Raw genomic sequence first — 16,016 nt, 5'->3', positions numbered from 1 at the left:
CTGAACAAGCCTCCCCTCTTCCTGTTGAAGCTTGCTGTCCTTCAGCCCTAGATCCCTACTACACTCATTCCTTAGCTAGAGTTACAGTGTCTGTCAGGGTGGTGATAAATGTTAGGGCTGTGCAGACTGAGGATAACTGTGCTGAATAACCCAGGCAGTTTTATGATTGGTGTTAAGGGTTTCTTTGCAACATTTAAAATTCACATGGTGGAAATTCTGTATTTTAATAGATGTCTTTCTCAGTGCTTTTAGGTAGGGATTTGATAAAATCGCAATGTGAATTGTTACAACTGCATTTTTCAAATAATCTTAAGTACCTGAATTTAAAACCACATGTAGCTATTTTAAGTGTATAGCTAGATAGATATATTTTAAACCTGAAAAGGCCTCTGATTATCTTGTTTAACCAATCTGACATAAATCATTATTTTGCTATGAGATGTTCAAATGCAATCAGACTTACTTTAATTCTTGAAATTAAGGTAAACAGCAGTTTTGAGAACTCCCTTTTCTTGATGTAAAGAAACAGTGGTTTTATGCAGAGGTTTGTATATATAGATTTATGTGTGTGTGATATTTGATTAGCAAAACTAGAAAATGTTATAAAAACATGAGCCCTACAGTGTTAGGTAGCAGGTACTGATCCACTGGCAAACTGCCTACAAGACTTCCAAGAGCAAAGCTTGTGTTGCCCTGTTATGTTAACTACCTAAAAGTGCAAACCAGAGGATAATGGTGCACAAATGGCTTTGATCTGCCTCTATTCACTGCCTGCACTGAGCTGCTTTGAGGCTTCAAGGACAGCATCCCTAGTTTTGTAAACTTCTGAAGGCTACAGGACAGCCTGTAGTTTCTAAGGCAGTATGTGCTATGACCATGCCCCAGAAGTGTCTTCAGCTGCTAATACCTAGCCCAAAGCATTTGTACAACACTTTGCAAGGAGCTCCTTGAACAGCATCTTCGTAGTTATGTTTCACAGTAATGGCACCACTTGAAGCTTTATTTACAAGTGTTGTTTCTTGAAATTGTTTTTCAAAATTTTTTTTCAGTCCTTCCACACAGTGTAAAAGTTGAAGTATTAGAAGTTTCTATATGTGTATAAAGTATTTTAACTTCCATGATTTTTGAAGTTTAACATTCATTCGGGAAATACTAGCAATACTTAATTTTGTTCAGTTTCAAAGGAGGTTCAAAGGAAATTTCACTTTCACCTCCAAGATGCTGAGCTGAATATCCTCAGTGTGCTGGTAAAGGTGTATGGATTTGCAGATGTGCAGATTAAAGGCAAAAGACTAGAAAATGTGTCTGCTCTAATTCTTGCACCACTGCTTTCAATCTTTGCAAACACCTTGTACCAATCAGTCCACACCCTGTATAAGTTTAAGCTTACAGAGGTATGGAGAGTGTGAAAATAAGTCCTCTTACCCTGTGTATTCATTTTAACAGCTTTAAATGTTTATTTTTCACAGTGCATTGATAATATAAGGTGCAACGGCTTAATGACCATAGTGTTTGAGGAAAACTCTAAAGTCACAGTGCCACATATGATCAAGTAAGTGCAACAGCTTTTTCATAGTGAACAAAGTAGCTTATTCATGTTTATTTAATAAGAGTTTTAAAAGAGGAAAATGTGACTTTGGAAAAAATATTTTTTTTTACCAATTTTTGTCAGATGTAATTAATCCTGCACCCCAAAATGTATCTTTTCAAATACTTTTCTTCAGACTTTGAGAGGTGTCTCAAATGGTATATTCTTTCATCACAGTATTGCACTGTATAGGATTACAGTTTAGATTTTTCTATTATTTGTGAATTTGCCTTATTTTAAAATGTCTTCAAAATTTAAGTTGACTGCATAGAAGTATTCTTTTCAAAGATATTTTGTTTTATTAACCAAAAATTTATCATTTATTTTTTTCTCTTATTTCTGAGAAAAAAAAAGTATTTGTTTCTCATAATTTTCACTGATCATATCAAGGTAACATCATTATTCATAACATTTCTTCTTTCAGTCATGGTTTCTTTCAATCATTATTGTAATAAATAATTTTTATTTGTAAACATCCATTTTGAGTACATGATTCCTAATTTCTAATAAAATTTTAACTCTTGGATCCTTTACAGGCCTGTATTTACACAAGTTTTCCTTACTAGAAGAATATAGAGACAGAAATACAAGTATTTCCTTTCTTAACTGTTATCTGTCACTAGGTCATTTGTCTCTCCTGGATGTACTTTGTACATAAATATTTCTCTTGCTTCTTTTCTAGTTGTTGCCTATCTTCTGTTTCTAAATGCTTAGGAATGAAGAAGAGATAACATCTGTGAATACACTGCTAGGGCACAAACCTTTGATCCCTGTAAAGAAGGCACTTTATTGTCTGCAGTTTTATCCCAGGAGCTCTCCAGTGTGTAAAACCTTCCGTTACCTGATGAATGTTAAAAATACATTAATCTGTTTTCAAAATGCAGAGTACAGCAAGATCTTAATCCCAATGTCAAGAAAAAAAAATTCTTCATTCTGAAAACCATAAAGGATCTTCACAATAGACAAATATTTGGTGTTATTTCTGAGATTTTACTTATCTGATTTTTAGCACACATTTTAGAATTAGATGTCTTTGGATGAACTAAAAAACATGTGCCACTTGTATGAGAACCCTACTTAAGAAAGAAAGATTTTGTTATTGTTTCCCTTGTGAAATGCAGTGCAGAAGTGTGCAGAATATATTGTTTTCTTAGAAAAATCCAACAGTTTTTTAAAAAAAATACCAGTCACTATTGAAAGATGCTTTACTTAGGATCCATCCTGGTTTTTTTACAATCAGCCTTCAACTGGATAAAATAAAGCAAAAATTAATTAAACAAACAAACAAACAAAACACATTTTGAGTAAGGTTATGTAAATGGTTGATTTGCTTTTGTTTTGTTTAATATCTAAACAAAAATGAGTTCAATTTCTTTTTCACTGAAATAAAACTTCTCCATTGTTTCTGTTTTGAAATTTGAGAAGTTTCATGCTATTTTCTTTTTTGCTAAAAATTAAAATTCTTGGAGCCCAGGGACATTTGTTTCCTTGCAGGTGGGTCCTGAGCTTAGCTAAGGGGTTACTTTTGCTGTCTTTTGCTGGGAGCCCATTAGTTTACATTAGATAAAAAAAAAGCAGGAAAAAAATGCAATATGTCCACTATTGCTCTATAGTGAGATACAGTGTCAGATTACAAGCCACAACAGCCTGAAACAGACAAGAGGGGACAGTTCTGTCTCCTGTTCCAGTTCAGAAATTTAAGCCTTATTAATAATTTCTTTGAAATAGAAATTATTTGCCACAAAGTTTCAGTTCCCTTAGTATGGTATAAAGCAGACATGAGTGGAAGCAGGTGTCACCAGAGATTAGGAGTTTTCTTTTGTTGGTGGAATGGAAGGATGCATGAAGGGAGGGTTAGATTGGCTGTTAGGAAACATCTATTTACAGAAACAGTGGTCAGGCATTGGAATAGCTTGCCCAGGGAGGTGGTGGGGTCATCATAGTTGGAGGTGTTAAAAAAAAACATGTAGACATGGCACTATAGTACATGGTTTAATGGCCACGGTGTCAGGTTGGACATTTGGAGTTGATGATCTTAGAGGTCTTTCCCAAGCAAAACAATTCTATGATTCTATGGTTCTTTAGTGAGAGGAGCAGCTAAAGTAATAGCACCATTGTACCGTAATCATTCTTCCACTTTAGTGAAATGTTCTAAATTTGTCTTTGTGTAGATCTGACGCTCGTCTTCATAGAGATGACATTGATATCTGCTTCAGCAAAACACTGAATTCCTGCAAAGTACCCCAAATCCGTTATGCAAGCGTTGAGCGCCTTTTGGAGCGGCTAACTGACTTGAGATTTCTAAGTATCGATTTCCTCAACACTTTCCTGCATACTTACCGCATATTTACTACTGCAGCTGTTGTACTGGAAAAACTTTCAGACATATATCGAAGGCCCTTCACTTCCATTCCCGTCAGGTGAGCTCTGGAGTTGTTCCCCTCTATCATAGGTTTCTTATGAAATTACCGTGGTGTCATTTCCCCTTTGTTTTTGTTTAAGCATTTTCTATTATCTAAATAATCTAAGAAGAATGTTCTTCCTTTGTAAATAAGACATAAGTCTGTCTCAACTTTCTGCCTTGGCTTTAAGGAGTGAGTGTCATACAAATGTTGCAGTGCCATGCTGATTTAAAAAAAAATTACTCTAAGTGTTTTTTACTTTACATCTGTTTGACATTTTTTATCATCTGGTGTTGGGGTTTTTTGTTTGTTTTTTCTCTTGTTCTCAGATCTTTGGAATTATTCTTTGCTACCAGTCAAAACAACAGAGGAGAGTATCTGGCTGATGGGAAGTCACCACATCTCTGTCGCAAGTTTTCTTCTCCTCCTCCATTATCACTCTCCAGAACTTCCTCACCTGTCAGAACCCGAAAACTCTCATTGACTTCACCACTCAATTCAAGGATTGGTGCCCTTGACCTTTCTACTTCATCTGTGGCAAGCAGTCCTACCTCAAACTACAGCCCTGCCACTTCTCCCCCCCCAACAGGTAGCAAAGTACCACTGGACCTTAGCAAAGGGCCTTCATCTCCTGAGCAAAGCCCTGGCTCCATCGAGGACAGCTTGGAGAATCCTCGCATTGACCTCTGCAACAAGCTGAGGAGAAGCATTCGAAGAGGTATTATATACTCACAAAATACTGAATATTACTTTCGATAAACAGAGTAGTCTCAAAGGTAGGCTTAATTTAACAGATTAATGCTGAGGAGTTGTTCCTCACACCTCTGTTTCATTTCTCATCACTGTAAGTTGTGTTGTGAAACCAAATACTCTGCTCTCTGTTTCTTCTCTAGCAGAGGCTGTGATGTGTTGTCTGTTTCCACCGCTTTGCTGCTTATTTGTAGGAACAGCAGTATGGCAGAATGGTCTTGGCTGTTTTCATTTCTACAGAGTATTAAGGAGAAAGGCAGAAGGAAGTATTTTATGCCAATTATGTTTCCTGAGGTGAAGGATTTTTAGGTTGTACTGTTACTGCAGGAAGTAAAATACTAAGTTGAAAAGAACAGGGATGTAGCTATCTAAACATGCATTACGAAGGTAAAGGTCTAACAAGCTCTTGAAGTGTTTGCACAACAGGGCTAATTTCCATAAAAGATTTCATCACTGGTCGAAACATTTAATTTATGTGATGCATTTGGTGCATTGGTGAGATTCATACCACCTGAAGGCATATGTCTAAAAAAGATTAATTGCTCCTGCACAAATACCTATTTCCCTCTGTTGACTGTTTAAGGCACCTTGGAATAGTTACCACTTCCAGAGGACCAAAGTGAGTTAATGTAAGACCTCATCTAGAGTGAGATAATTGTATTTATATGTGGCAGAGCAAGAAAGTAACTTTAATCTCACAGGATGCATAAGTGTGCACTTCTCATTTTTCTTTGAGGATGGAGGGTGGTCTTCTAAATTAGAACTATATAGTAATTTTTTTGTATTGTGGCTACATTAAACAGAAGAAGAGGAGTTCTAAAAATGCTATTTTGTTCCTAAAATTCATGTATGGAAATGGTCTTTCATGGCCTGACTTACAGTCTGAGGAATTTGAACTGTAAATTTGAGTAAACTGTACTTTCGAGTACAATGTAAACATTGTACATCATGTAACAATGAAAATGGATATAATCCAAGAGGAAAGTAGGAAAATATTACCAAACATAAACTAAGAAAATATGACTGAAGCATGATGTCTGCTCATTACTGATGAGTTGAAATAAGTGCCTTTTGAAAGAATTGCTGCAGACAGATTGTTTTTACAGAATGCAGTCTATTGTTTAACAAAATCTTCTTAACAGGCAAGTTGTCCACCCCAGAATGAAAGGAGTCTCTTCTTGCCCATGATTTGTGCTTTCACAAAACTCTAATTGGCTGTTATAACTGCATTTCTGTATGCTGGAAGTTTTTAAGTGAGTAGTGTAGCAGACTATTTATATGTATAAAATATTTGCTCTGGGGAGTTGGGCAAATTCTTCTTGTGCACAAGTGTAACCATATTCAAATGCACATGGTAGTACAGCATGTCCCAAAATGTAGGTCATGCATTGAAATTAATTGTACACAGGTAACTGTGGTCTTACGTGTAATGTTTTTTGGTATATGCTGTTATTCTGGCCCAGTGTTAGCACTAGGCATTGTTGCAGAGGTGTTCAGATTTTGCATTGCAATCTGTCAAAGCTGCAAGTGTCATCTGGGCAGCCTGAGGAACATTTGAAAATGGCAAGATCCTCATATAAATGCTAAATTGCTGTCTCTGCAGTGTCTTTAGTCCCTTTGGGGATCTCCTGCTAAGCAGTTTACTCTCAGTTTGGAGGAATTTGCAACTAGACAGCTCTGTTCTGCACGGGCAAGTCCATTTGTCATCCAGCTGCATACAGCATGTTGAGGAAAAGTAGTAAGTTTAGAAAGAAATGTCACAAGGAGAATGGAAACGGGTAGGGAAACTACAAAATGCTGGTCTACATGTGTCATACAGAATTCATGGGGTTTTTTTTCTGAAGTTTTATGAGTAAAGGAAATAATTTCTGTTTAATCAGGAGTCACTACTCCGTTACAACTAATACTGTTCTGATACTGCCAGATTTCCAAGAAAACTTACTCTAAATCCAATATAACTGTAGAAACTCTGTTTCCTAGGACATACTATTATGGTGGTGTCTGTTTGCGTCCTGGAATTTCCACCTTCTTCCAAAAATGGGATTTCCAAAGTTGTTGTTTGCTTTCAAAGTTTTAGCTTTGCAAAGTTTTTGTTTCGTAAGTATTTTTTATTTATGCAGTGCTTATGCTGCAGACATAGTTGTCATTCATATCAGCATATCAGTAAGATACAGCTAAGTTCCCTTTCCCTCATTTCAGAAGTAGTACTTTTGCCACTCCTTTTTTTTCTTTTTTTCTGACAGTATTCCTCCATGGATTAATCTGCTCTGCAGTGGTGTTTGGCCATTTTATTGGGCAGGTTTTGATTACACATAATTATCCATCAAGGATTATTTTCCCTACCTCATATAAAACCTTACTACACGTGCGTTTCTCTGCATATTCTGCCAACTTAAAGTGAAGTCTTACCCAGGTTATTTTTTAGAACTGACCACTTCCTAGTTTTCACCAAGTTCTTTATTTATGAGGTTTTGTGTGGCTATGTTATTGATACAAAGCTTTCCTAGTCCTTGAACTCCATCGAGAGGATAGTTACTGCTTAGTCTTCTTAATGCCAACATTTCATTGCAGATTCCAGAAGCAGTACTTTTTAAAAACCACAAATTAAATGTTAATAAGTTTGTGTTAGATGGTATTTAGTGGTACTAGTTTGGCAGTGAAAAATTGGTGTTTAGTGTTATTAATTAATGAGCATTTTAAAAACATTGCCATTCACTGAAGCCCCCTTTGATGCACATACTCTTTTTTTATCAATGCAATATAGTTTGTATTGTTCAGAGTTGACCATTTGCAGATATTCTGTCGTGTGGTGGTTGTAAACTGAGAGTCCTGAAGCACCTACAGACTATAATCTCTGCAGATGCAACTCCATATCTGAGACAACCTATTCTGACTACATTCTGTGCTTTTAAAAACCATATCTTAAAGTCACATACCATAGTTCCCTATGGCTGCTTGATATTTTCAAATGCAATTTATATTTCAAAGGCTATTTATATTAATGCAACAAAGATTATAGGTTGTTATGTTATATCATTGTATACAACATGACATCCCATAATATTTGACACATTAAGTAATTTAAATAGTTACAATATAATAAAGACAAGCAGTAATGGGTACAAGTTGCTCCTGGGGAGATCCTGATTAGAAAGAAAAGGAAAAATTTTCACAACAAGGACAATCAGTCATTGGGCTCCTAGGGAAATGGTGGAGACGCTACCATGAGGCACGTCTAAGATTTGACTGAACAGAGTACTGGGGCATCTTGTCTGCACCATGCTTTACCAAGAAAGAATGCACCAGATGATCCTTGGGTCCCTTCAAACTTGGTATTTTATGATAATATGATATGATATACATTAACATACATTAAAATGTGTGAATTATGAATGATCATCCTAGTATTAACATTTATTCTCTCTTAAAGCAGCAGTTTTAGAATCTGTGTCAGTGGACCGGACAATTCCTGAAAGTACATCAGCAGTGGATAGCACAGAGCTTTCCCCATGTAGATCCCCTTCGACACCACGTCATCTTCGCTATCGTCAACCAGGAGGTAAGAGCTGGTATTTCTTGCCTGTCTCAGTCATTTTAAGTAGTTTTAATACTGAATCTGTAATCTTTGTGGGATGTTAGAAAAGAGTGATTGAATAGTTGAATGATTGAATGGTGTTTTGTTTGTATCTTTCTTATTTCTCAGGTATTAAAACACCCCAATGGAATGTGAATTACACCACTTTGTACAGCAATAATAGGAGTCTTGGAAGTATACTGAGACTTCATTATGGTCAAGTATTCTTAAATAGCTTGTGCAGAGTGTGCCCAAGTTCAATATTAATATTGAATCAGTACTATTCTCACAAAACTTTCAAGATCATTACATTTTTTTCAACTACTAAGGGGACATATTTTGGGCACCATAAGCAAACACGAAATACACAACTGTCAATACTGCCATTACTGTCAATAGGGAGTGACTGAGTCTGTTTCTTTGTATAACACTGAACGTTTGCAGATGGTGTCACATTATTCATTCCAAAATTTGAATAAACTGCTCAATTGAAGAGGAAAAGTAAGAGCTGGAGCTCCTCAAATAGCTCTCACGTGGCTCTTTGAAATCATCAGCAGAACTGTGAGCTATGTCCATGAATGTTTAAAATGCTGCAATCTCATGCAAGCCAGATTTCCAGGCAGTTATTTCATTACTAAAATGAAACAAAAACAGAGCAGAATCTTCCCAACTGTTAATAAATTCCTGAGATATTTCAGTTTTAAACCAATAGAAATCAGTAGGCACATTTTTGGTAAGATGGCAAGATTTGGGAGCTGGTAACTGTGAAGAACAGTGCCATATTACCTGAATACTAGTCAAAAGCAATGTTCACAGCACTTTCTATAAAGAAAGTCTGATATATTGTGCAAAACATCCTAAACATGACCTAAGAAAATGTGTGAATCTAGTTATCAGGAATGGGTTAATACACTTAGTTCTGTAACAAGACATTTTGCTTAGGCTAAGTTTCTACACCATTGTTTTTTGTCTTTTTTTTTTCCTTTTTCTGTTTGGTTACTGCTTACTTCCTCACCTTGACTGTGTCTTAGACATTTGTTTCCATAACAACATTAATTACCAACCTGGAAATAAAACTTAAATCACAAAAACAATTATGATATTTTTATTTCCCTTAATGTAAAGTCCCTTGGCAATGAAAACATAAAATGTTCACCGAGTATAAACATTAGTGAACATTTTAAGTATTATTGTTGTTAAACTACAAAAAAAATTAAAAAAAATGTGGAAGTTATTGACCATTCTCTGTTCCCCTTGTAGTACAAACTGCTGACAACAGCCACTGTTCAGTTTCTCCTGCTTCTGCCTTTGCTATTGCTACAGCTGCTGCAGGGCATGGGAGTCCACCAGGTGAGACAAATGTACGGTACAAAAGAGAAATAACAATAAGATATCTAGGTCTCAGAAGCTAAATATTTCTTAAGAATGTATTTATCTGACTCCAAAATAACCTCTGATTTATTACTTTAATCTGCTGTTGTTTTAAGTCTAGAATCCTGCCCTTTATATGTGTATTGCAGTACAGCATTCACAGATAATTGGAGCCTTGGCTGCTTTTGTATTGTTGAAAGCACAGCTTTTCAATATTTTCAATATTGTAGTACTAAGTATGAAAAAAATATCTGAAAGTATGCAGTTTGTTGGAGGAATAAGAAAGCACAGAGATACTTCAAAAAGAAAAAAAAATCTGCTATTCTTAAGTACTTTTTCTGCGTTGCTTTGTATAAAGGGTCTTTCTCCTGGGTAATGTGAAAAGCAATAAGAAGGGTTTGCAGCAAATCTGACAAAAAGTGTCAGATGGGGAGTCTCAAGAGATTGGGCTGGAGTAAGGCTGTCCACCTGTACAACCAAAAATTCAAGGCTTCAAACCAGATCTTAAACTGGTAAATCACCTAGTTTGTCACTTGTTGCAATTTACCAGGTTGGAGATGGTATTAAAGTTGTGGCATCATGCAGTTCAAATTTAGGTAAATTAATAATTTCGTTCCTTCCCCGTGTGTGTTGTCATAAATATGTGGGGTTTTAAATGATGTCTGTCTTTCTCACCGCAGTCCTGTCTCATTCACTGCATAGGGTGGACGTAATTCCTCAGTGAGTCAGGTCTGGGAGTAAATGAGACTCACGGCTTTTATTCTTTTTTTGCATTGGTCCTTGGCCTCATTGCTGCAGACATTGTGCTATGTGTAATTTAATATACTCCTACATGGAACAGAAATAGAATGGCAAGTGAAAGTCAGTGCTGATAAATTATTATGTGATGCACATGAAGCAGATTGGTCTGAGCTCTACATGTGTAAGGATGGGCTTGGTGATGGACGTTTTTACTCATGACCAAGCTCTGAGGAATAAAATAGATCACTTGAAAGATAGCTGTGCTCAGCAGGAGCCAAAAACATAAATGAATCATCCAGCATTATTAGGAAAGGAACAGAGAGCAAAGCAGAGAACCATTATGCTACCACAGTATAAATGCAGAATTTGCAAACGTATTGAACAGCATGTAAAGTTGTGACATGTCATGTTTCAGATGAGGGGGTAAGAAACAGAGAAGGTTGACAGTTTACAATCAAGTGTGAGTATAAGTATGAAGTGGCTTCTCTGTATTTGAAGTTAAGAGATGAGTTGGATGAGAAATTTCTGCAAAAGCATGGTTGTCATATAGGAGAGTCAGTAGGCATTTGTTGCTTTTTCTGATGCAAGGGATAGGAGGCATCGATGAACATGAGGCCAAGATCAAAACAAACACAAGCTTGTAGTTCTTTATGCAACAAATAGAAGGCCTAAAGATTCTGCAGAGGGACTTTGTGAGGGGAAAAGATTTACCCATGTTCAGAAGGTGGACAGCTACCTGCAGGCAAGAGTCATTAGTAGTTACTAGACCATCAAACTAGAACAGATTCAGAAGCTGAATTCAGTTGGAAGTTGTGGGAGACTATTAGGAGGTAAGAGCCATCTGTGTTTGTTCTGTTACCAGTGTTCCATGAAGCCTTCTGACTTCTGGTGATTTTACTTTCTTTCAGTATGATAACCTGAGCTCATCTTACCTTTCCGTCTTCCAGTTCTGACTGTTCAGAGAGGCAAACAAGTAAACAGACTTACTGGAAAGCCCTATGGTCATACACTCTACCAGAAGTAGACACAAAGGATATTTAATCATGTCCTGTGGAGCGTGCAGTGCAGTTTTTTTAATCGCTGTCATCATGCAATGTTAAGTTTATACACTGATAAGTATGCAAAGCTCTGAACAGCTCCCCCAGGGTGCATGATGGATTTGCATATCTTAGATAAGCACCTAGGGGAATACTGCCTATATTGTTCGTGTCTGCAGGCTGCATGATGGAAAGTGACTTGATGGGAAGCCAAAGTTGAAAGACTTTTGAGTTGAGCATTTTGGTCTGCTTTAGGTGTTGGTGCACTTTGTCCTGCACATGAAGCCTGAGTGCAGTGCATGTTGTCAGTGCTCTTAGTGTGCCCCATCCTCACCGTATGGGAAACAGTGCTGTGTTTCAGGGACATTGACAGTGTTTTCAGGGCACCTTCCTCTGTTTGGTTCATTTGTTTTCTGGTGCTCATGAGGTATGCATGTAGGGCTAGCAGGGTCCTAAGAACAGCTCATCTTTGGTTTGCCCCACCACACTGTATGTTGCACTGACTTATAAGCTGCTAAAACGGTGGTGCTGGGCACCACAACATTGCTCTGTAGCATGCAGAATTTCCTGTGCTGTGTGTAACCTTTCTCAAAACCAGGATGTCTCAGGTTCTTATGCCCTCCAGCCTTTTATTTTCTTAAACTTACTGACTTTCTTGCCATTTATTTAATTTATTTTATAGGTAACTCCTTTTGTGATGCCAAGCTGTACTACCTGTCTTCTTGCTTAGTGTCTAGTTAATATTAATCTCTACAAAAAACCCCATAGTTTTGTTTATTCTCTCCCAGAAATTTGCATATGACTTATTTTAACAGCACAATAAACAGAAATATGAAGTGAAAGTACAGAAAGTTAAATAAGGCAAGCCAGCTGCACAGCTTGTTGCCTACGTGAATGATAATATGCGCAGTAGGATAAATAGAGCATGTCGTGTGTTTTACATGTCCTTTCTCTTTTGAGGGATGTGAAGGCTTATGGCTTGCTGCAGTTGTAGTGCTCTGTCACCATTAATAGTTTGCTGCACACCTTCATTCTTTTCCCAATCTGTAAAAATAGGATAATAAACCTAACACATTCTAACACAGACATTCACAGGTTAAATCATCTACTCTTTAGTCTGCTAAACTTTCTTTCATGGCAATAAAGACCATTCTTCAGTCAGGGAAGGGGACAAGCTTATGCAAGAGCAGTGGAAGATGCCCTATTTTCATGGTTGTGTGTAAAAATAGTATAAACACAATTTTTTGATAAAGGGACACATATTCTTGACTTATTTAGAATTACCATCTCCCTTCTCATGACTCTGTCATTGCTCCTAGCACTTCCGGTTACCTACATACTTCTTGTAGTGGTAGATAGCTCTGAGCAATCACAAACCTATGCCTGCTCAGAGGCATCAGTTACTTGAGCTGTTTCTTTACATGTTTCTAGAGGTCCATATACCTCTAGAGAATAGATTCTTGATTTCTGCTTGAATCAGTGACAGCTTCCGGAAGCTGCACAGAAGTTATCTAACTGCCTGCTCAAAGGTTTGTCTTATAATTTGTAAAAAATCCTACAAAGAGTTTAATGATAATGATCCTGATAATCTCTTCTTTTAACTTTGTCATGAGTTAGTTCTTCAGAGGAACTGCAGCGAGCTGCAGTGATCCCCTACTCTTCAGGAGTGATTTCCTTCTCTTCTCAGAGAGTCTGTCACACACCCAGTGTCAAAAAAAAAAAAAAAAAAGAGTGAGACTAGTAATGTGGGAAAGGAACCTCCTGCCAAAATACTTGCCAATCATTTCTAGTTTTGGTGGAAAAATCCTACAGATGTTACAGAAATCAAGCAACAATATACTCTATACAGCACTAGGTTAGAACAGCCTAGAACAAACTAGTGTTTCTTTCATCTATGGCTTGTAGAACTTCCACATTTCCATGGTTTATCTTTAAATAATCTTTCAAACATGTTGTTATATTTTTTTCTTCTCCTTAACTTTTTATTTACATCTATTCTGCCCAGATTCATAGTGTCTTGGGATCAACGAGGTATCATGCACTGATTTTCAAAGAAAAAACATCTTTTGATGTTCATTTACTGAAACTGCTTGCTCTGCATGCATGTCCTCATGCTTGTTAATACAAAGTATGATGGTGCTCTGTATGACTGGAAGAGATTAAAACTTTACTTAAAATCTCTAAACAGTCGGATGGATACATAATCTTAGCAAACATACAGATTTCTGCTATGAATGTCTAACACAACTTGAAGAAAAATAGTTTTAGCTAAATTAATTATTTAATTTTGAAACACTTCTACTGAACATGGGCTTCAAAGAGATTGTTTGGACAAAAAGTTAAATACAAAATCTAAACTGATCTTTGACACTTTTCGTAGTTTTTTATACTTGCAGCAAATAGACGGAAAGAACTAGAAGTTTGTTTTCTCCTCAGCTCAAACTTAGAGACTAAAAATATCTCAACATGGAGAATAAATACTGGACAAGAAGCAAATACTTTAATCCAAACAAATGGCTTGTTCCCTAATCAACATAGCAGCTTTGTTTCAACAGCTCTGTCATCTGGTTTTGAGCTGGGTACATCAGTACTTCCAGCATGCTGCATGCTTCAGAGATGCCTTCCTCCTCCTACAGCACGCACGGTAGAGAATGTACCATTTTTCATGAGAACAAGGTGACATATTATGGGAGAGGATGGGAGTGGGATGGAAGCTTGTGGTTGGCAGGAGGGCCTTGCTGCTTTGGTATAAGCATTTGTTTTTAAAAAACACATGTGAAAGGGAGAGGAGAGAGTGAGAAAGAAGAAAGAAAAAAGGAGTCTTTGGGGGAGTATCTCTGACAAGTATGATTTACTTGTAGGAAAATCTGCCCCATGTTAGCAAGGAGGAAAGATGGTTTTACTCTCTCTGATTTTAGCGATTTAGAGGAGCAATTAAATTAACATCTTGAAGCTATGAAGCATCTACACAACAATGAATCACTTACATACTATCCCTTTTAGTTAATTGCCTGCACATATCTCTGATGCTAAATTACCTGAGTATTGTTCAGGAGAGATATTTTTTTCTCAAAGCTTCTGCATTTTGTGTCTAGTACCTATCAAAGCACATTTCAAAAGGTATCTCAAACAATCAGCAGGCAAATCCTTTTTATGCAGAGGAAGTACAACCATCTCCTCTTTTCACAAATACACTCTGGTGGTTCAGAGAAGGAATCTTAATCTAAATTACCCTTGGTTTTAGGCTAGCAAAATTGATCAGCCTGTTTATCAGACCATTTTCTGGTATCATCTGCTTTTCTATAGCTCCTACGATCTGTCTGCAGCAGTGATCAGGCAGTCCTTTGGAGTGGCAGCAGAATCTCAACAAAGTGAGTGCAAAGCCTACTTCATTAATCTGCTAGCTGCAGCTGTTAAATGCAAGCAATTCAATATGCCTGGGCATTCAAAAGTACCTCCTGGTGCCACTTCCATCCACTGCTACTGAGTAGTTTGTAGTGTTGCCAATGCATCTAATACAATCTCTGAGGTCTGGATCGACAGTCCTGCAATCACATTCATGGTCACTGACTATGGAGAGACCAAACTACTTTTTGCATCTCAGACTTTATATAAAGGTAGTTATATGCTACTTTCCACTGATAATCAGTTATGCATTAGTGCATTATCAAAACCAGTATGTCCAGAAGGAGCAGGGGAGTGATGGTGCCCCTGTACTCAGCTCTGGTGAAGCCACAGCTTAAGTACTGTTTTCAGTTTTGGACACCTCAGTATAGGGAAGACATTGAGGTCCTGGAGGGTGACTGGAGAAGAGCAGCTAGGCTGGTGGGGGATTTGGAGGGAATGTTGTATGAGAAGCAGCTGAGGGAACTGGGGTTGTTTAGTCTGGAGATGAGAAGGTTAAGGGGAGATCTTACTGCTCTCTAAAACTACCTGAAAGGAAGTTGTATCACTGTATCACAGTATATCAGAGGTTGGAATGGACCTCAAGAGATCACTGGGTACAACTCCCCTGACAGAGCAGGATCACTTAGGGTAGTCTGCACAGGAATGCATCCAGGTGGGTTTTGAAAGTCTCCAGAGAAGGAGACTCCACAACACCCCTGGGCAGCCTGTTCCAGGGCTCTGTCACCCTCACTGTAAAGAAGTTTCTCCTCATGTTGAGGTGAAATCTTCTATGGTCAAGTTTGAAGCCATTGTTGCTTGTCTTATCACTGTGAAGCACTGAAAAGAGCCTGGCCCCCTCCTCCTGACACCCACCCCTCACATATTTATAGACATCGATCAGATCCCCTCTCAGTCTTCTCTTCTCCAGACTATGTAGCCCCAGGGCTCTCAGTCTCTCTTCATAGGGGAGATGCTCAAGTCCCTTAATCATTCTCATGGCTCTTCATTGAATTCTCTCCAGCAGTTCTCTGTCTCTCTTGAACTGGGTAGCCCAAAACTGGACACAGTATTCCAGATGTGGTCTTGCCAGGGAAGAGTAGAGAGGTAGAAGAACTTCCCTAGACCTGCTGGACACACCTTTCTTGGTACATCCCATTGGCTCTCTT

General features: G+C 37.7%; 1 protein-coding gene across 1 annotated transcript in view; it reads left to right on the top strand.

The window, feature by feature from the left end:
* RASGRF2 (Ras protein specific guanine nucleotide releasing factor 2) overlaps window positions 1–16,016 on the top strand; it is a 150,572-nt gene that overhangs the window by 85,893 nt on the left and 48,663 nt on the right. Inside the window, exons 13-17 of the mRNA XM_054398139.1 lie at window positions 1,470–1,552; window positions 3,760–4,008; window positions 4,320–4,708; window positions 8,174–8,299; window positions 9,575–9,664. Of these exons, the coding sequence (XP_054254114.1) occupies window positions 1,470–1,552; window positions 3,760–4,008; window positions 4,320–4,708; window positions 8,174–8,299; window positions 9,575–9,664 (937 nt within the window). The remainder of the gene's footprint in view (window positions 1–1,469; window positions 1,553–3,759; window positions 4,009–4,319; window positions 4,709–8,173; window positions 8,300–9,574; window positions 9,665–16,016) is intronic.

Source organism: Indicator indicator, chromosome Z (genome assembly GCF_027791375.1).
Source record: "Indicator indicator isolate 239-I01 chromosome Z, UM_Iind_1.1, whole genome shotgun sequence".
NCBI lineage: Eukaryota > Metazoa > Chordata > Aves > Piciformes > Indicatoridae > Indicator > Indicator indicator.
The sequence above is the reverse complement of the archived record's forward strand: the minus strand, read 5'-3'. Positions and strand labels throughout refer to the sequence as shown.